The sequence below is a fragment of the Hirundo rustica genome, chromosome 1 (assembly GCF_015227805.2).
Source record: "Hirundo rustica isolate bHirRus1 chromosome 1, bHirRus1.pri.v3, whole genome shotgun sequence".
NCBI classification, from domain to species: Eukaryota; Metazoa; Chordata; class Aves; order Passeriformes; family Hirundinidae; genus Hirundo; species Hirundo rustica.
The window spans coordinates 136862003-136882867 of NC_053450.1; the positions used below are offsets into that span (position 1 = coordinate 136862003).

General features: G+C 36.4%; 1 protein-coding gene across 1 annotated transcript in view; it reads left to right on the forward strand.

Moving 5' to 3' along the window:
- MALRD1 (MAM and LDL receptor class A domain containing 1) overlaps positions 1-20865 on the forward strand; it is a 235169-nt gene that overhangs the window by 184040 nt on the left and 30264 nt on the right. The window contains exons 34-35 of the mRNA XM_040062159.2: positions 252-377; positions 2264-2330. Of these exons, the coding sequence (XP_039918093.1) occupies positions 252-377; positions 2264-2330 (193 nt within the window). The remainder of the gene's footprint in view (positions 1-251; positions 378-2263; positions 2331-20865) is intronic.

Genomic DNA, 20865 nt, shown 5'->3' on the forward strand with positions numbered 1-20865 from the left:
AAGTTAATATGCACTCCTTCACAAATATTACATGGGGAAAGTTGGTTTCTGTACCATCTGTGCTCTGTATTTGTTTAGTTATTTAGCATCTCAGTAGTAAAGTTGTAGGTCTTGGAAGATGAAAGCTTGTAGAGGTCACACAGATGCAAATTTATATCCTACAGTACGAATCAAGCTTTCCACTAGTTATTTAACAGTGAAAAAAACAAAAATACAGCTGATGATAACGACCATGTTGCTTTTCATTTCAGCCATTAAATATTGTTCCAATGGTTCTTTGTTATGTCCTTCAACTAATCAATGTATACCACTCTCCCAGCGTTGTGATGGAATTGCAGACTGCATTGATTCCAGCCTTGATGAGTCCAGCTGTTCAGGTACTTAGTTTTGCATAAAAATAACATCTGAAACAAAGAAAGTATAGTTATTTCCTGCTGAATCTTTTGGCAGTCCAAAAACTTGACTGACATTCCTCTGCTAAACTTTATCAAATTATATTAGGCACAAATTTTCCTGATGAAAGAATGATGCAGATGAAAATGAGAAAAGGATGAGGAAGAATAATATGATTAATATCTTAACATCTTCATAACTGGTGTTCTTACTGTATAAACACATTGTTCAAATGTATTTTGTAGTATACTTTTAGGACTTTCCTTGATTTTTGCCAGTTGAGTTTACCCATGATGTTGAGTAAAAGTATTGTTTATTTCTAGCTTTTTTGTTTTGTTTTGTTTTCCAACAAATCCAGGTTGGAAAATAAACTGAATAGCATTTGTTTTATCACAGTGCATTTGACACAATATTCAGGTTTGGTTTGCAGTAATGGTAGAGAAAATGGTGGAGAAAGAGAAGTACAGGGCAATAATACACATTTGATGTGAATTAGATTTTTATTAACAAAATCTAACAAAAACATAGATGATGGTGATATAAATAATTAAATCTGGAGTCAAAATGTCCCATTCAATGACAGAAAATTTGTATCTTCTTCAAGACAGATATAAACTCTTGACAAGTTCTGCTGCATTAGCTTAGAATTTAACTTTCTCTTTTTATAATTTTTATGAGTTATGTGATAAAAATCACAACATATAAACATATCAAATGGTTCAGGTTGGAAAGGACCTTAAAGATCACAAAGTTACAATGCCCCTGACTTGGGCAGGGACACCTTCATGAGCCCAGGTTGCTCACATGAGAGCAGGAATCAGAATTCAACATTAAAAAATTACACTTCTATAATGATGAGAGAATTCATACTTGGTAAATTTGATTTATAAAAATGATTTTAAATTAAAAGGAATTTATCCAGAAATTAGTTCAATATAGAAGAATATAGAACATAAACTAGTAGACATGCATAACAGTAATTTACAGATCTTCTACTATTTTTTCAGAAAGCAGATCTTTTAAGTAATTCACTTTTCAAAATTTAATCCTGGAACTTGAGGTGTCCACACTGAATAGCACTGTTATATGCTGCAATAAACAATTTCATTTTTCATATATCCAAAACTCTTTAGGTCTAATTTGTGTATTACCAGATATTTTCATACTGAAGAAGATTTAAGGGATTCTTTTTTGGTTTTGAGGTTTTTTTCTTGATAAAGCAATGTAAAACTAAGCTTCAGTAAAACTAAGCTTCAGTAAAACTAAGTGTGATGATATGGAAATCAAGTCGAGGGACATCAAGGGTTTTTAAGAGAATATTACTAAATACTTAAACACCTTTTGTCTTTTAAATGCTGGTTTTCCTTTTTCTTATGAGAATGTGATTCTAAGTGTTATAATTCAGAATGTCTTTTATTAAAGGGTTTGTCACAAAAGAGTTTCTGTTCACCAGCCTTATATAAAAGCCATTAATAATAACATAGACTTAGGTACTAATTAAATATTAGTTCAATTCTTTGGGGTCTTATTTTATATATTCCCATTGTTTGAAAATCAAGTAAGTGGTAAAAAATCCATTTCTGGAGTCAGATGAAAATCTCATTTGAGAAAAATATGTAGCCTGCTCATGTAGAGCATCAGGATTTCAATAAGCTCCAGAGCACTCCATTGCTTGTAATATCCTTATGACTTCATACTCGTATCACCAAGTCTGGGTCTAAAAAAAAAAAAAAAAAAAAAAAAAAGAAATTTTGAAAATGCTAAGCACTCAAAAGGACAGGTGTGAATATTCTGCCATTTGAAAAGCAGATAATGACAAATGTGATAAAAAAAGAGGGAGAAATCACAATTTTTACCTTTCTGTTTGCAGCTTGTCCTGAAGAATACTGCAAAAATGGAGGAAAATGCATCATCAAAAATGACATTCCATTATGCCGGTAAGTTTCATTGGCAATTGACTTGTGTTTGAAGTTGGAAAAAGCTGCTATTGAAACATGTGGTTTGCTCCCCAGGGATTGAAATTATATTCAGTAAAAGTGTATTTTAAAAAGTCACAGTTATGTCTACACTATTTTTATCTACTTATTTTTATTTACTTAGTGAGTTAAATGACATTTTGAGAAGAATGTTATTTATCAGATAGAATTTTCTGTAACTTTTATCTGTCATTACCTGAGACAACCTGTTAGCCGGACACCCTAAGTTTTCTGTCTCATATTTCTCATCAACATTTAAAAACACGTTTCTGTGCCTTGTTAGCAGCAGGGTGTTGTATACCTCAGATGAGATTTTCCAACAGGCCACATACTCATCTTTATCTTCCTGTCAGGTATTTGGAAAAATAAAGGGCTTTTTCCACTTATTCCCTCCGCGCCCCAACCCCCCCCCACCCCGCCCCGCGCCAAAAAAAAAAAAAAAAAAAAAAAAGAAAAGGGCTTAAAAATATGCTTACGTTTTTTTCTGGAAATACACTCAGATGAAAAATAATGTATGCAATTCTGACGAATGTACGAGCCATTAGAAGGAGTCTCAGGCTATCTGAAGTGACTCATTTACACAAGATATCACTCCGTTTCCCACTGGGAAATTAGAGACTTTCTAAGTGCAAAGAAAGCGATGGTATGCGTTATCATGATTTTGTCCTTCACATGCTTCAGTGGAGCTTGCCAGAGTTTGCCAAATTACTACAGAAGTAACTGTTTTATCACAGTAGCTGTCTTAGTCAAGAGTACATTCTAAGGTTTGTCTCCTAGTTGCTAGGAAATGCACAATAATAAGCCTGCTTTTTCTTTCAAGACGGATTTATCTTTTATTGGCTGAAGAAATGTAATATATAACATACTCAGAAAATATAGGGACATTCATACAGGGTATTTCAATTTGAACCTCAGAAAACATCTGCAGATTTCCCAGAAAATGTCCACTATAATAGAACAGAGAATGGTCTTTTGCCAGAGAATGGCAAGAATCTTGAAATCTCATCAAGGTGGCTGCTTCAAAATTTCTTTGAACACATAAAGAGAGAAAGGGGTCAAAAACTGTAGGGAAAGATTGCACAATGAAAAGTCAGCAGAAAATAAAGGGATTTGCAATAGGAGATTTGTAATTTGTAGATTAAATCATAGATTAAAAAAAAAATTCTTTGTAGGGACGTAATTGAGATTCTAAATATACAAGAGAATTATGAGAACTGAATACCTGTTCAGACTTGCGAGAAAAAGTCTAACACAAACCAGCAAATCTTTTTTTATCCACAGAAATAAAAAACAGTTAGAATAAAAATAGTAAATTAAACTTGTAAATAAGGTACTTTCCCTCAGCATCCACTAAGAAACATTTAATTCTGATGTAACGCAAAGGCAATCAGAGGCACAGAAACAAAAATACCTTAACTGGGGGTTAACATAACTTCAAGAGCTGTACGTGCTTGTGTTGGTGAAATTGGTCATCTCTGCTCAAGAATGCCAGAACACCAGTGCATGTTGCTATAGGCTTTCTGAAAACTGCCTGTAGGGGAAGTGTCTGGAGAACAACAAATGGAGAAGAAAAGGGATAGCCAGATCAACAGTCACATATCAATACCATTCAAGGCTTTATAATATTTTTAAGGAATTACTTATACATATAATAACAGGAGAGTTAACCATTACTAAGATAAACTTGTTCATGACTTTTTGAAAGTCCATGTCAAGACCATAAAAAGACAGAAAAACCCAAAAATATACCTAAAATAAACAAAAAAAAAAACCACAAAAAAAAACCAACCCAAAAAAAACCAACAAACACACAATCCCCAAACAATAGTGAAAAGCCAAAACCAAACAAACAACCCCCCAAAAAACTCCAAAACAACAGAACAAAAATAGAAATTATCATGAAAAGTACACTGTTTTATTAACCTTTTAGTTCTCAGTTCTTAGTTTAAATTTCCTGAGGGGTGGGGGGGGAAGGTAAATTTAGCTGGAAATCATTTCCTCCCTTGAGAGCAACTGTTCTTCTAGACTGCAGGATAGGTCTGGAGAAGAAGCAGTGTGTGTAAGAGTGCAGGAAGCCTGTTGCACAGCAAGAAGACTCCTGAAAATCACAGAGTACAGAAACTGCCCTGCCACAGAAGTGACAGTCTTCCTAGTAATCCAGAGGCAATTGTGTTGGGATCAAAGTGCTCTTAAAAGTGCTCACTGGGTTTGGTTAATACTATTCGGTGACACAGGGGAAATGGAGAAAATTTGTTTACATATCCTCTTCTTACTATTTTATCTGGCAAAATAGATTCTGATCTTCCTCCATGTGAGATGGTTGTGCTCTAGTCTTTATAAAACAAAACTTGAGTCTGGAGTTTGAAAGTAATTTTGGCCTCCCTGAGAATGTTGGTTTAACAAAAAATAGACTGGACAGGTCTCAAAGCTTCATTTGTTCCATCGTATTCCTGTAAGATCTGAAATTGCTGCTCATTTTAGGTTAGTTTGAGGTACACTGATAGAAAAGTAATAGAGTTTCTGGAAAACATTTTTGCTGGTGTTAATAGCTGAGTTTTTCCATGGTTTTAATGCAGTGGGGTTGAAATCGTTCACTCTATAGTCAACTTCCAGTAGTTTAACATGCAAGCATGGGAACAGTGAATTCACAGTAGCTGCTTAGGCAAAAGCATTAGCATTTGAACTATTTCAGAGACTGAAAGCGGATAGCAGATTTATATATTTGGTACTTCTCAAGTTCCTTTGATGCTGTATGTTTTTACATGTGTGAACTAGTGTAGCTCAGATATATATAAAATTAATTCTTAGGGCATCAGCCTGTCTTTCAACAGTATGTAACTAAGGGGGGGTCAGTAGCAGTGGAAGGTGAGCTCTGAAATCCCTCTGTGAACAGATATCTGTCGGCCTGGTGGAAAGGAAAGCAGTGGAGACAAGTCTAGATAAAATTTCGGTATATACTGGAGTGGGCAAGAAAGCTCATGTATCAGGTTGCTGTAATTTTTGTTCGTGCTACTGAAAACTGCTTCTCTAGGCTGGTGCATAATGACTGCAACAGCATCAGTGAGATGCCCAGTATTTGAGTATGTGACTTTTGGTTGGTGTTCTGGTGGAAGTTCTCATGAAAATATGAGAGTAAATGCAGGGCAATGGTGCTCGGTGGGTGATGGTTATCTTCCTGCTTGAACGAAACACGGCTTGATGGCTGTCCTGGTCCTGCTTGGTATTTGAATTTTTGAGTTAGCTCCGAAAGTCACTTGCATTTGTTTCTGCTGTTTGGTCAGGAGAGTAATTGGGGTGAATATCAAACACATTTATCTTGTATTTTCTATTTCATGGGTATTTTCTTTGCCTGCCAAACTAGACCAAGCTTTAATCTGAAATTCTGTGGCCACTCTCATTTGACAAAATGTGACTCCTATTTGTCCTGACTGAGGTCTCTTCTGTAGTCAACCTGTAGCCAAGTGGCTGGTGCTGGCAATCAGCTACTGTGGTTGCACCAGCAAATCACGATAATTTGAGCAATATTAACTAGAATTTTTGCAATTTTGATCATCTGATTTCAAAAACACTCCTTCGATTATATGTATGCTTTCTTCAACTGTTTTTTCCAGTATTTGTGCTTGTTTTATTTTTGCTTTAAAGTGAGACCACAGACTCCTGGAAACACAGGAGAGGAATATAGAGGAGAACAAGCAAGCAGGGAAAAATGTGTTTCTAACACTAAACTGGAAGGATGAGGCTTCAAAGATTGTACTAGTGTTGAAAGAAAAAAAATAAAAAACACTGAGAACAGAAAAAAATCCAAAACACCAAATCAGACTCTTCATACATACTTTTTTTTCATTTTCATCCAACTGGACAAGAGTAATATTAAACATGCACATTTAAAATGTACTAAACTTCACATTTAATAAAAATTAAATCATCATCAAATCATCAAATGGTATGGGTTGGAAGGAACCTGTGAAGTTCCTCTAGTCCAACTCCCCTGCAATGAGTACTTTCATCTTCAATTAGATCAGGCTGCTCAGAACCCCATCCAACCTCACCATGAATCTGCCACACCTCTGGGAAACATATTTCAGCATTTCACAAAGTTAGTTGTAAAATTTTCTTTCTAATATCATCTAAGTCTCTCCTTCACTTTAAAATGAGTATTCCTGCTCCCTGTTTCTGCAGGCTTTACTGAAAATATAATTGTTTAGGTTGGAAAGGACATAATACAATGCTTGACTTTCCCTTTATTTTATACAAATATTTTCAACACAATACACCAAAATTCAGAGTAGTTACACTGACTAGTACTAAAGAGAATAATGAGAGCATGTTTATTATTGTCTGAACTGAAAGAAGGTTCTATCCTTTAGCAAAGAAAAAAAAAAAAAAAGTAATTGCATTCACTTAATTGAACCATCATATTACAGATTATAAATAAATCTTCATTAAATAGTTTTTGAGTTCACTGACTATGTAACATATAGGCAACTGGGCTGTGGAGATTGAAATTGCAAGGAGTCATTAAAAATAGATATTTAAATAATGTTGTCTTTGTAGTTGTGTATCTAAATGCTGATTTGGCCCCAAATACTGAATTATTTTGTTTGTTTCTTTTATGTGATAAGAGTAAAGAAGATTACTTTCTCTTTTGTTTTTTAGAAAAAGAATTGGTTTTGCAGGGCAATCATTCATTCTGAGAAGTAGAATTTTTACCTATTCTTTTTAGAAAAGCTACAGGTTAATTGGTCCTCTATTTATTACTTCTTTCCTTCTCATTTTTACAATGAGCTTATTATTGTAATAGAAATTATCTGTTTTAAATTGCAAACAAAATATTTTATCATGAGTAGTACAATAGCAAACAGTATTTCACAAAATTTAAAGAAAAGAAGGGATTTTTTGGTAGTTGAGACATTTTTTCAGAACCTGGTTGTGTTCTCAAAATACTAAGTCCTAGTAAGAATGATGAATATTTGAGGAGCCCTGCAAGTGGCATGCAGCATCACATAATGTCTTGGTAGACTGTTTGATACCTTTTCACTTAAGGCATATATGGCAAAGGAGGTAAATCCTACATCCTCACCGGACAAAATCTTTCAGTGAGGAATATAGGGTTCTTGAGTTTTTCCCTAAACATGTTTGACTTTAGATCTATGCTTACTTGTTCTGTGTTAACTGGATTTTTGAGTGCTGATGGTGGTAGCTTTCTTTAAAAACTAAAAGTGGGAGGATTTTTTTAATATCACACAGGATGTCAGGAAATAGAGGGATAATAGTATTCCTGCCTAAGAAAATAAAAAGTTTGGAAGAATCTGGAATGTGATTTAATGGAAATATGAAGTCTAAACACTGACAATATAGAAACACCAATCCATGAGTAAAGAGAGTTTATAAAAGAGAAGAAAACAATTTCCATTTCAGCTACATTTTCTCCTGCTCCTCTCAGAAATCCCCATCTCAGAGGGAGGATTGCTGACATAGCAGCTGCTGATTCACTGCAGATTATTAACTGTTAAAACAAAGCAAATTGGTACTGATTTAACTTCTTTCCTAAGAATTTTCTTTTAGGTTTACTGAACAAGTGGGACATGGGTAAATTGATAATGTAATATTGAGCATATACACCTACTCAGGAAAGTTGTAGTCATGGAAATCAATTGTACATAGAGGAGCAAGGAAATAAGGATGTAGCCATGAATAAAAACAAAAAGCTGTAATGAGTAATCAAAAAGATAAAACATTGAAAATAAATGTCATACTAAGGTCTGGATTCTGGGAAGCAAAGACATATCTATAAACATACATAGTTAGTATAGAGAAGGGGATGTTTAAATCTTTCCTTTACCCAAGTCTTATTTGAAAAGTGATGCTGATGCAAATTAAATAATAAATTCAGGTTACTTGAGTTGGGTAAAATTTATAATGTGAAAACAAGTTAATACATTTATTCTCAGATAAATTCGACACAATTTGTCATTAAAGAAAATATACAATATATTGATTGAAATGCATTTTAAAGATTTGCTTACAGAAAACTCTTCCCTAAAGTTTCTATTTATTATGTTTGTTTGTTTGTTTGTTTAGTTTTGATCTTATCTGGAAGCATTTCATGAAATCAAGATGCCTAAGAGGACAAAACTCTTGCCTTTTAGTTTGTCATGTTTTGACTCAATAGCCTTTTCCAAAAGAAAATTCCACAGGGATTATGGTGCAATGCGACAGAAACTCAGATTCCAAAATCTTAGCATTTGGTCTATTTTGCAACAGTTGGAATGAAACAGCTTTTGCTTCTCATGCTGAATGTCTGCTCACAGGATGTTCAGTGATCATTTCACAACACAAAAAAAAAAGGAAAATCTTTTGAATCCTCCATATATCAGAATTCAGGAAATAACATTCCTTCATATAGAAAGATACATGCCAGATTTGTTTAATCTTTTTTTTTTTTTTAATTTAGATTTTCCACACTTGTACTGAGTGACTTCAAAGTAAATACATTTGGCCAAATCAGTTTTACCTAGTGAGAAACTTGCCACTGTGAAATTATCAATGGCACACACTGGCTATCTTTTGTACCTAGAAACAGTTTACTTCAAGATTTGCTCTTCTTCTTCCTCTGCAGATAATTGTATGATCCTGAGGTCAACTCTTTAACACACTAAAGCCAGCTGCTTCATGCAGTTTGTAACTTCTAGAAATTATGAAAAAACCCCTAACAGACATTTATCTTAGTCAAACCTAACTGAATACACAGGGCAATTTGCCACCTTCTGCAGGGAGGCAGGGACAACTATCAAGTTCTCTTGTGCGTGGTTTGAATCAGTTGATTACTGAATCCAATGATTTCAAAAGGAATGTGTCTTTTTCTGTTTTTTTTTTTACAAAAAACTAAAATAAGGTTGTCTCTATGTAACTGCAAAAGTTTGCACAAAACTGAAAGCCAGATGTTAGAGTCAAATAAATACAACTGAATAGACACAAAGCGTGGTCTCACAAAACATTTCTAATAATGTTTTTTTTGAAATCTCTACCACTTTAACTCTTTAACTCTTTAACACTTTAACACTTTAACACTTTAACTCTTTAACTCTTAGGTTTTGGTCTTTTTTTACAGAAAAACAATTTTCAAGACATCTTTAAAACTGGAAACAAACTAAGTATCTTATAGTCATTCTCTGTTTTCCTGAGGTGAAGGATTACTATGATAAATGGAAAAAGTTTCACTTGAATGACCCATTGATAGAATCAGAAGAGCACTCACAGTGAAAGTGCTTATTTTAAATATAGCCTACTGGTCATTCCAGAAAACTATGTATTTTCAAATTGCCTCTTCAGGTTATGTTTGCTCAGTGGGGAGATTTTTACCTGTAAATAAAATGAGCAAGGAATTTCTGGGACAATTTTAATTTGAAGAATTTGATGAAGACTTTGTACAACCTGCTCTTGAAAAATTTTGATGTTGAGAGGTGCTAACAGCTTTGGGAATAAAAGTAACTGCATGTTTTATCATAAAAGATGATTTTCCTACATTATCAACATTATTGCAAGTCTCAAGATCAGAGAGAGAATTATATTTCATGTCTGAACACAGTAATTGATGTTTTAATTTGGAGATACTATAATCTTACTAAGAAGGGTATAATTTAGTAGCTACAGTAAAAACTACTTGGACATACAATAATGATTAAGCAAAAAAAATTCTCCTCAGCTGTATCAGCAGTTCTTAAGTTGCTGAAAGCATTCAAACTCTCTGATAAATATCCTGTATTTCTCTTTTGATTTTCAATTCATTCTTTTAAGAGATTGAAAGCAAAATGAGGAAGCTACAAGGTGTAGGATACCACAGCTGGATTTTTATTATTACTAAGTGCAATGAATTTTTACCTCAGAATGACTTCTACACAAAACTCTAGACTTTATTACATTTAAAATTCAGGAGATAGGTTTAGTCTTCAGTAAGGAAAAGCTTAGGACGTGGGAAGTGTATGTGTAGGAGAAGATGTATTTTGAGTAATGAGAGATTTTTATATGGGAGAATGTTAATTAATGTTGGATATTGGATGCTTGCCAAAGTATGGAGGGTCCCCTGAAGGGTTACTCCTACTAATATCAGATGCTCAAGAGTAGGAAACATGGATAGAAAGCTTTAAATCAAAACATTTTTTTTTTGTTCTATGTTGTTCAAAACAGGAAAGAATAGCAGTAAAATAATAAATACTTTTCAAAAGAGAGAAGAAAGGGAACAATTGAGGAAGTATAAACAAGGATTGCAAAGATTCTTGTGATACAGCCACTCCTCCTTCACATCCATGTGGCTGTCTTTTGTCCACAGATATTTAAAAACATCTGGGTATATCTATTCATAGGCACATAAATCACTCTAAATTTTGGGATTATATTAAGTCAATAATTTAGAATTCTGGGTTCAGATAGTCTTAGACTGAGTAGCAATCTTTTTTAGATTCAGTCTTCCTGGATTGAAGTGAAAGTAAGAAGCAGTAGTTGAAATAAAAACCAGTATTTTCACTCTCTAAGACTACACCTGCATGTCTGCATATCAGAGTTTATTGTCTAGAATGACAATCAGCTCAGGGTTAGAGTCCTCTCCGTAGGAGGCACCTGGAGGCTGCCGGTGGGATACACCTCATACAATACAGAATGTGTCTGAAAAGCTGTAAGGGAGACTTTTGGAAAAAACATATATCATGAAGCATGTTGGCAAGAATTTTGAAGTGTGACTAAAATGAGTACTCTGATACAGATAGATCTGGGCTGAGGTTGTCAGGAAAGACGGGAATGGTGGAGGTCTGTATGTGAGGAACTGTGCTATTGTAAATCATGTAGAAAAGACATACATCTTGTATTCTGTACCAGCCACGTCCTGACATTTGGCCTACTCAGTCCGACCCACTAGACTCGCCGGTGTCACAGTGTCATCCAGATACCTTGCATGTTTGCAATTTTCCCTCTTGTTCAGTCAGTGAGAATTTCAAGTCTCCAAGAATTATACCTTTTGTGCGGTTGCTAGGTGGCTAAGGGATTTCCTAAAAGCAGCAAATACTACTAAATTAAGAACTTTTGAACTTTTCTTGCCAGCTTTTGCAGCGTTGACTGATCTGGAAAGCTCCATGCACTTTAATTATAAACACATACAAACGCTGAGGATTTTTCTTAATGCTTGGAAGAAGCTTTTCATGTTTGCTATTGCTCTAATCAGCTACTAGGCTAAATCCCTAAGCAGGAAGCAGTAACTATGTGCTGTTCCCACACAGAGATTTGTATGTCCTTTGGGGAAAAAGTACATATACCTTTAAGCTAAAATAATTTTGTCTGCATCTGGTGTGAAAGTCATATTTTCAATGTACAAAAATATTTTTCATTAAAAATATGTATTGGATTGTAAGACATAAATGAACTTTGAAATGTCCTCTGGAATATATCAGAGTGATGTGGCTCATGCAGGAAGTACACTATGGATCTCAACACCAGAGTTACTGCAGGAATGAATGTTTGTGGTGGGTTGACCCTGACTGGGTGCCAGGTGCCCACCAAAGCCATTCTATAACTCCTTTCCTCAGCTGGACAGGAGAGGAAAAATATAATGAGAAGTTTGTGCATTGAGATAAGGACCATGAGAGGTCACTGAGCAATTACCATCACAGGCACTTGACTTAGGGAAATTATTTTAATTTATTACTGTAGTGGTTTCACGTTCACTAAATTTTGGTCTTAGTACTTACTCTTTTTGCGAGAGAGAGACTAGGAGAAAAACAAAGCAGGCTCAACCTTAAAATTAACAAATAGTTTATTAACATACACTAAAAGAACAGAAAAAAAAGAAAGTTGGGAAAAAACCTAAAACAGAATGAAACTTCAAAAACATTTTTCCCTCCCCTTACAAACTATTCACTTTCTTAAAAAACAACATAAAGAGACAAAACTTGTAATTTTCAGTCAGTTTCACTATCTGACAATAGTCTTTAATCAATTCTTTAGGGGAAGAGTATCCTTTCGAGTCATGGATCCCACTGACAACGTAGAACAGTTCTCTTGTGGGTTTTAAACTGTCACAAAAACAACTGCCCGGAGAAACCTGCCTTTGTGACCCTCCCAGGAGCAGGTTCCCAAGCTGCTTATGGGTCTTAGACTTTTGCATACTGGGGTGTCACCTTTTAAAGATTAATAACTCCAAAGCAAAGGATTCTTCACTTAAAGGTACAGAGATATTTTCTCACTTCTTCACTGGTGCAGGGGGCTTCTCATCTTTATCTCTGTTCAAGCATCTTATAGGATATTACTTAGTTCATCACAAACACCTTTGCTTAAATCTACACACAAATTAAAACAATCATCTCCCCAAATGCACCTCTTTCCCATGATTTAAAGGAATGACCTAAATATAGAGTTCATTTCCATGGCTCAAGTAAGAATAGAACAACCAACTCTTCAACCTTCTGTCCCAATAGTCTTTTCACTCTTGCTCTACTGACTTCATACTGCTGTTCTTTATGTTCACTCTGTCCTTTCTTACTCTCTCAGAGAAGGGCCAAGCTCTGGAAGCTTCATGTTGCTAAGAAAGAGTTAAATCTGGTCAGAGTCTTTGTCTCTCTCTCTGTAGCTCGTGGTGTTAGATGCTCAAGGCCGCACTGGTGAGGGAGGAAGAACTCACAGAAACATCAGAGATCAGAGCACTCGGGCAGTCCGGAATCATAAAAAACCCAGGCAGGGTCATAAAAGCCTTCTCAGCCCACCCCTCAGTGTAAATTGGGGTGGCCTCAGCCCAAATGGTGCCCACAGCTCTTATCAGGGCCCAGCAGAGATCTCTCCCTGCTCCAGGGAAGTCTGAAGAAAGTAGCTGTTGTAAAGCAGCAGCCTCTCCTTCCCTCCCCTTCACCGGGAGCCGATGGAATCCGGCCAGGCCTGAGGCCAGCTCCCGTCCCCCAAGAGGGGGGAGCAGCAGGCCCAGCTCGATGTCACCTGTCTCTCTCTGGCCAAAAGAAGAAGAGAAAGGACCCACCTACAGGAAATTCACAGGGTTTTATATGGTACTACCCAAAGTCGCAGCTAGTAATTCTCAGTGGTTAAAACAGATGCCAATATTCCAACTAACTCTCTGATAGGTCTCTGTCTCTTCCAAAGCAATTCCCAGGTCTTGACCTGGAGAATTATTCTACACTTTTCTATAACTAAAAAACCAAACTGTACTAACCTATGACAATTACCAATCAAATCTGAGTGGGGCAATGAGAAATAAAAAATAGATTTTAAAATACCAACCCCCTGCCCCCCACCTTCTCTTATTCCCAGACTCGACTACATGATAACTAGGTTAACTCTGCAATAGGACAGTAGGACAATCATATGCTGTTCTAAGGGAGCTTTAGGCTGGACATTAGGAAGAAATTCTTCACAGAAGGAGTGATTAGATATTGGGATGGCCTGCCCAGAGAGGTGGTGGAGTCAATGCCCCTCCAGATGTTTAAGGAAAGATTGAATGTGACACCTAGTGCCGCGGTCTGTTTGAAATGGTGGTGTTGGGTTATCGGTCAGATTTGATAGTCTCAGAAGTCTTTTCCAACCTAACTGATTTTGTGATTCCTCATCTTCTCTGTCTCCTCTCCTCCGGCAGAACAGGGGGAGGAGGAATGAGGGTTGCAGTAAGTTCATCAGAGGGGCAGCCACCATCATTTTTGTGCTCAGCCTTGGTCAGTGTCAGGCCCATCTTGCAGCCAGCTGGAATTGGCTCTGTTGAACACAGGGGAAGCTTCTGTCAGCTTTTCACTGAAGCCACCCCTGCAAGTCCATTCAGCAAATACCAAAACCTTGCCATGCAAACCAGATAAAACATCAGTCATCAAGCTAGGCTTCAGAATTCAGTAAAGAGCAGGAGGCTAATATTTTGTTTGTTAGATTTTAAATGATGTAGGTGAGAAAGTTTCATGTTTAAATGAACTGTGTATTGAGTTTTTGCAACCAGATTTTGGTAGCTGAGAGGGAGGCTACAGGTGGGGCTTCTGTGAAAAGCTGCTGGAAGATTCCCCCATATCTGACAGAGCCAATGCCAGCCAGCTCCAAGACAGACCCACCACTGGCCACGGCTGAGCCAACCAGAGAAGATGGTAGCACCTCTGTGATAACATATTTAAGAGGAATAAGTTATTGCACAGATGTAATTGCATGAAGAGAGGAGTGAGAATATGTGAGAGCAACAATTCTACAGACACCCAGGTCAGTGGAGAAGGAAGGGCAGAAGGTATTCCAGACACCAGAGCTGAGATTCCCTTGCAGCCCATGGTGAGGACCGTGGTGAGGCAGCTGTGCCCCTGCAGCCCAGGGAGATCCATGGGGATGCAAAGATCAACCTGCAGACCATGGATGAAATCCACACCAAAGCAGGTGAAAGCCTGAAAGAAGGTTGTGACCCCATGGGAAGTCTACACTGGAGCAGGCTCCTGGCAGGGACCTGCAACCCATGGAAAGAGGAGCCCACGCTGGAGCAGCTTTTCTGGCAGGACTTGTGACCACATGGGGGATCCATTCTGGAGCTCTGTTCTTGAAGGACTGCACTCTATAGAAAAGGGCCCATGTTGGAGCATTTCCTGAAGAGCTGTAGCCAATGGGAACCCAGGCTGGAGAAGGTTGTGGAGAATTGTCTCCAATGGGAGGGACCCCTCAGTGGAGCAGAGGAAGGGCTTCTCTCCCTGAGCAATGTCAGAAATAACCTGTGATGAACTGATAATATGGTCATTCCCCAACTCCCTGCGCCACTAGAAGGAGAGGAGAAATCAGTTGGCAAGTAGGGTAGAGTTTAAGAAAGGTGTTTTTAAGATTTATGTTCCATGGTCCTGCTCTGATTTTGATTTACAATAAATTCAACTAATTTCCCCAAGTCTGCTTTGCCCCTGATTGTAACTGGTGAGTGATCTCTCCCTGCCCTTATCTAAGCTTGTGAACATTTTGTTATATTTTCTCTACCCTATCCAGTTGTGGAGGGTAGCGATAGAGTGACTTTGGTGTGCACATGGAATCCAGCCAGAGTCAACCCATCAAATTTATTTTTCCCTGAAGATGAAAAAACTAACTCACCAGGTTGCAGTGTGCATGTTTTTGTATTAGCAGAAATAGATAACAAATTATCATATGGCTTCCTAAATATCCTGAACTGAACTGTGCCTTATCTCACCCTTTGGGCAGCCACATGAAAGACAAAACCATGATTATTCTCTCTGCTGTCAGAGAGAAAGAACTGTCATCAAGTCCAAGGTGTCTTCATTTTAACTCTAGTTCTGTACATACTTTGGGTACATTGGCAGTAGTATAAATTCCTTGGATAGAGGAATATATCAGTTGTGTATAAACACATGCTTTGCACCTAGGCTAACCTCAGCAAGTGCCCTTGTTGGAAAACAAAACAGTATTGGAGCCAACAATATGTGACAATGGCTTTTTTAATGTAAGTGCTAGATGAGATTATACAGTAAGAATTGACTAAATTCTAAGATTTAAATGTGTTTGAGCTCTGGGTCATTACCTTACTATATTAGAAAATTATTTTTATTCCTTCATGAGTTTCTTGTTTCCACTTAGAACTTTCCAATTTCTTACTTTAATCTTTTTGCCATTCATCCTTATTAACTATTGCATTTTCCACTGATGAAATGTCTGCTCAGCTGAGTTTTGTGGCAAAAGTTGTGCAAATTAAAGGAAATTCCTTAGGGTTGTAAAATGGAGCTAAGAAGTTGACTACCTACAATAAATGAAGCCTGTGTTATGCCGTCCTTGCATGCTTGAGTTTCCTATGCAAGCAACTGATAGTGCAGCTTTGCATGACTAGGAGCTGAACAAAACATTTTTAAGCAGTGCTACATACAGCTGAATATCACAATGCTTGCTTTTCACAGAGCAGAATTCCAGTTTGAAAAGAGTTTTTTCTCCTCTGGTGGCTTAATTTTCAGATTTTACGTACTATTTTGCAATCAACAGATTCTTACTGATTTTCAGATAAAGTTCATGGTATGGTTTATATTGTAGTCTATCAAATATTTAAAAATTTAACAGTCAGGCGTTATAAACAGATTTGAACAGTTGGGGAAAAAAGCTTTTAGTTGCCTTGCTTTTCTTTATTTTTTATCTTTTGCAAATCAATATTTTATTAAGGTAAACTTTATAGACACTTAGAAAAATGGAAGAAACCTCTCCTAAAACTTGTTAAGATTTTAGTGTGTGGAAAATATATTATGTTTACATAGTCATAGAAATTCACAACGATTATCTTCCTGCCTATTTGGCTTTTAGAAATGAAGGTGAGATGAATTGGCAGAATGCATTTTAACAGGCTACACAGCAGCGACTCATTATTATAGTTCTAGTGTTTTAATAGGTGTCACTAAATTTTTCTTCATTTATAAACTTCCCTTATGTTATCAATAAAGTCACTTTCTTTGTTGCTAATAAGATCAGCACAACACCTGACTAACTGAGAGTGTTGTACTTAATGGACATAGCTGAGAACTTTTTTTCTGATATCATAAGATCATAGGGGAAAAATAAAAATGAACATACAGCTTTGTAGCCAATACCATTAGCTTATATATATATATATGTGTGTGTGTGTGTGTGTGTGCATGCTTCTACAGCTAACTTTCTAAAATTTTTGCCCCTAAAATTCTTTTCAGTGTGTTGCTACTATGGACAGTAGGATAAAAGTTTTTGTAGCCCCAGGAGTTGGTGATATACTTGATTATTTTGTTGTGATATACAAAAATCATACTGCCACAGAACTATGCACACCTCATTTCAAGATGGAACCATACAACACGATTGTGCATTTAAATATAATATAGAAGTTGGTATATTAACAAATTACTCTTTCTTAGCTTTCTAAAATTATATGTTTATTTGTATTTTCATTGAAACCTATCAGAGAGTAAGGCCAAGATTTTAATAGGTGTCAGAATGAGACCAAAACAATGGACCTTACCATATTTTATTTCTGTCTGTTCAATGTTTTATATGGCAGAACAATTGTGTATTTGAAAAAGATGGTGAAACAATAATCAGCTCTCTATGTAGGCTTATACCTCTAGAAGGTCAATGTCACTTGATTTTTAGTCTTGTGAAAAAGTCTTCCAGAAACTTTTTCTTTAATCTCCCTGAACTACTCTGAATTTCTACACTCTGAACTGCTAATGGTAGAGGTTGTATTTGCACCTTGCACATCCTTCCTGATTTTCTTTTTAAGATGCATTCTTACCCATCACATCACCCTAAATTTTTTTGTCAAATTGTCATCATCATGCACCTCAGTTAATGCAGCATTGGCCCTCCTTGGCTGGATGACTACAAAGTTTTTAGGCCAATAGACTTCAAAAGCAACTGCAGGGAGGAATTTTTTTTTTTTTTTTTTTTTTTTTTTTTTTTTTTTTTTTTTTTTGTCTCTGCTCCCTCTTCCCTGTTGCATGAAATGTTAAATATTTGCCTTGCTTTCCTAGCCTTCATAATTTATTCCAACTCCATCTACAATTTCTTATTTAGCACATATAATTTGAATGTGTTTCAAATACTGGTTGCTCAAACAGAACCTGCCCCCTACCCAGTACAGAACAATAGCAATAGATTGTCTATGTTTTAACAGTTCTCTGCAATCTTGTAAAGGTTTAGAGTACAATAAGACAAAACTGGTTTTACTAACTGAACAGAAAGTAGTTTTCTCTTCCAAAATAACTTCATTCCAAATATTCATGAAACAAGGAGTGAGCACAGGAAGGAATTAGGCATAGGATTTCCTCATAAATCCAGAGAATCAAAGCATAGGACAAAAATCTTGCCTTTGACATTTGAGCAGCTTTTCTAAGTTTTTTTCTTCAGTCTCTACCCTTGTTTTTTTAACTACTTACTTTGTTCCAGTAGTATGAAGTCCTCACAGCTGATATTAACATGCAAAACATGGAAAAAATTATTTGATAAATGTTCAAGATGATCTTTATCTGAATATATCTTTTTACATCTATGAAGGATGTACAAGTAGTCACAAAAAATGCACTGCAGTGAATTGTGCCATTGATTTGTTAAGGCAGGCTGGACTGCGAGATTCAAAGCCATGTTGATATTTCAACAGAAGTATACGTGTGCTGCCATATTAATCAAAACTGAGCTTTCCTGGTTTTAGGCCAGCTTAAGAAAGTACTTCATAGTTCACAAGGTTTTTGGGAAAATAAAGAAAACAAACAAAAACACAATGAAACAAACAAATCCTCCCAAACCCAACCACAACTTTAGATAGTATCATGGACTAAACTAATTTATTTATACCTTCTTTTTCCTTGGAACTGGGAGAATAACAATTTGCATTCCATTTAGATGATATTAAAAGACAGGCAGATTTTACCCTAGCTCTATAAATTCCAATTTGTTTAGACTTTGCTAAATATTACATGATGGAATTAAAGTTTAGTTGAACGTTGATCACATTTTCTCCTTTCATCTTTCCCTCTCAAGACATGTTAATGAAAATGAGAGTAGAATCAGAGTCATAGAAAGGTTAAGCCTGGAAAAGACCTCCAAAGTCATTGAGTGCCACCATGTTTCTGTACGACCATGTCCCTAAGTGCCACAATCATATGATTTTTTGAACATTTCTAGAAATAGTGACTTCACCACTTTCCTGAGGAACCTGTTCCAATGCCTGACCACCCTTTCAGTGAAAAATGTTGTACTAATATCCAGTCTAAACCTCCCATAGTGCAATTGAGGCTATTTCTTCTTCTTGTCCTGTCACCTGTTTCTTGGGAGAAGAGGCCGACCCTCACGTGGGTACAACGTCCTGTCAGGCAGTTGTAGAGAGCAATAGGGTCTCCCCTAAACCTTCTTTTTCCAGGCTGAACATCCCCAGCTCCCTCAGCCTCTCCTCATCAGACTTGTACTGCAGATCTTTCAACATCTTCCTCACCCTTTTCTGGACTTGCTCCAATGCTTTAATGTCTTAATTAGTGTTATTATAGTGTTATTCTTGCTCATAGTGTTATTCTTGCTTAAATTGTCAAGGTAAGGAATAATTTTTTAACTAGAATAAAAGCATTTTAAATTTTTCTGGTGAAAGGCAGAAATTTTATTAAATATTCTAAAAAATGCAATCTAGTCAGAAAAGTGTCTACATAATTGTTTTGGCCAAGCTGAAGCCTCTGGAATATTTAGAAAAGAATACTTGTATTTATTCCTAGACTGTTTCTTTCCATAAAAGCCTGGGCTATCACTGCACAAACACATCAGGGACATGTATATGTTACATGATGAAGGGGAGAGGTTCTGAGGAGATGGAGTAATTTTTCAAAATATGAAAAACCGATTTTTTGTCTTCTGAATGTAGTCCTCAATACAAAGTATTTGTATCCAATATCCCATAACAGTCTCCTTTCTAATGTTACCAAAATACAAAAGGTGCCAGAAGACTCTTATATGCAGCTCATACTGTGGTGTGGTGCAGTGTAGTGAGTTGACCCTGGTGGGATGCCAGATGCCCACCAAAGCTACTCTATCACCCTCCTCAGCTGGACAGAGGAGAGAAAATACAATGAAAGGCTCATGGGTTGAGATGAGGACAGGGAGTCATCACTCACCAGTTACCATCACAGGCAAAACAGACCTTGGCTTTGGGAAAATCACTGATGGGCTCAGCCTTTGCCAGCAGCAGGTCCATCTCGGAGCCAGCTGGCATTTTCTCCGTCAAACACAGGGGAAGCTTCTGGCAGCTTCTCACAGTAGCCACCCCTGCAGCCCCCCCACTTCCCAAACATTGCCACACAAAACCAAAACATGTAATATTAGTGAAACAGGAAGCACAGAGAAACTGTAAACCACATTTTTTTAGGAGTTTAAAAAAATTATTGAAGCTAAGTATTGAGAAGAGTGCCAAGTGTGTGCATTCCTTATGACCAGTTTCACTCTTCTGCAACAAAGAACCCACATGGAAATATCTTTTTTGCTGTTGTTATTTTTAGGACAGTTCAAGCAGCAATTTCAGACACAGATTTATGAAGCCTGACAGTCCTGAGAATAACTGTGCAAGTCTGGAATTGAGGAGCTTAGGATTTCTGAGCTTAGGATGCGCAACTTCCCTAACACAAAGTCTTCCAAAGCATACAAGCAATTTTAAAACCCATATCCCACCTACTTTCAAGAGGCTTTTTGATGAAATATTATTTAAGTATTAATAAAGTTCACTCTTTTCATATATGGCTTTATATAACAAGTTTATAATAGTGCTATCTCTCCTCCAGAACTTTTAGTGTGCTTGTTTCAAGCTCTTCATTAGTTTTTTGTTTGCCTTGATGAAATCAGACCCAGATATAATAACAAACACAGGAACTGAAGTAGTAAATTTTAAGTACCTAAATGGATGTTAAGTTTATATATACTTAAAGATTTCTGACTCTCAAAGAGTTTTTGGGGAAAAAAAAAGTCTTTTGTATAACTGTGAAAATATAATACGTTCTTTGCAGAA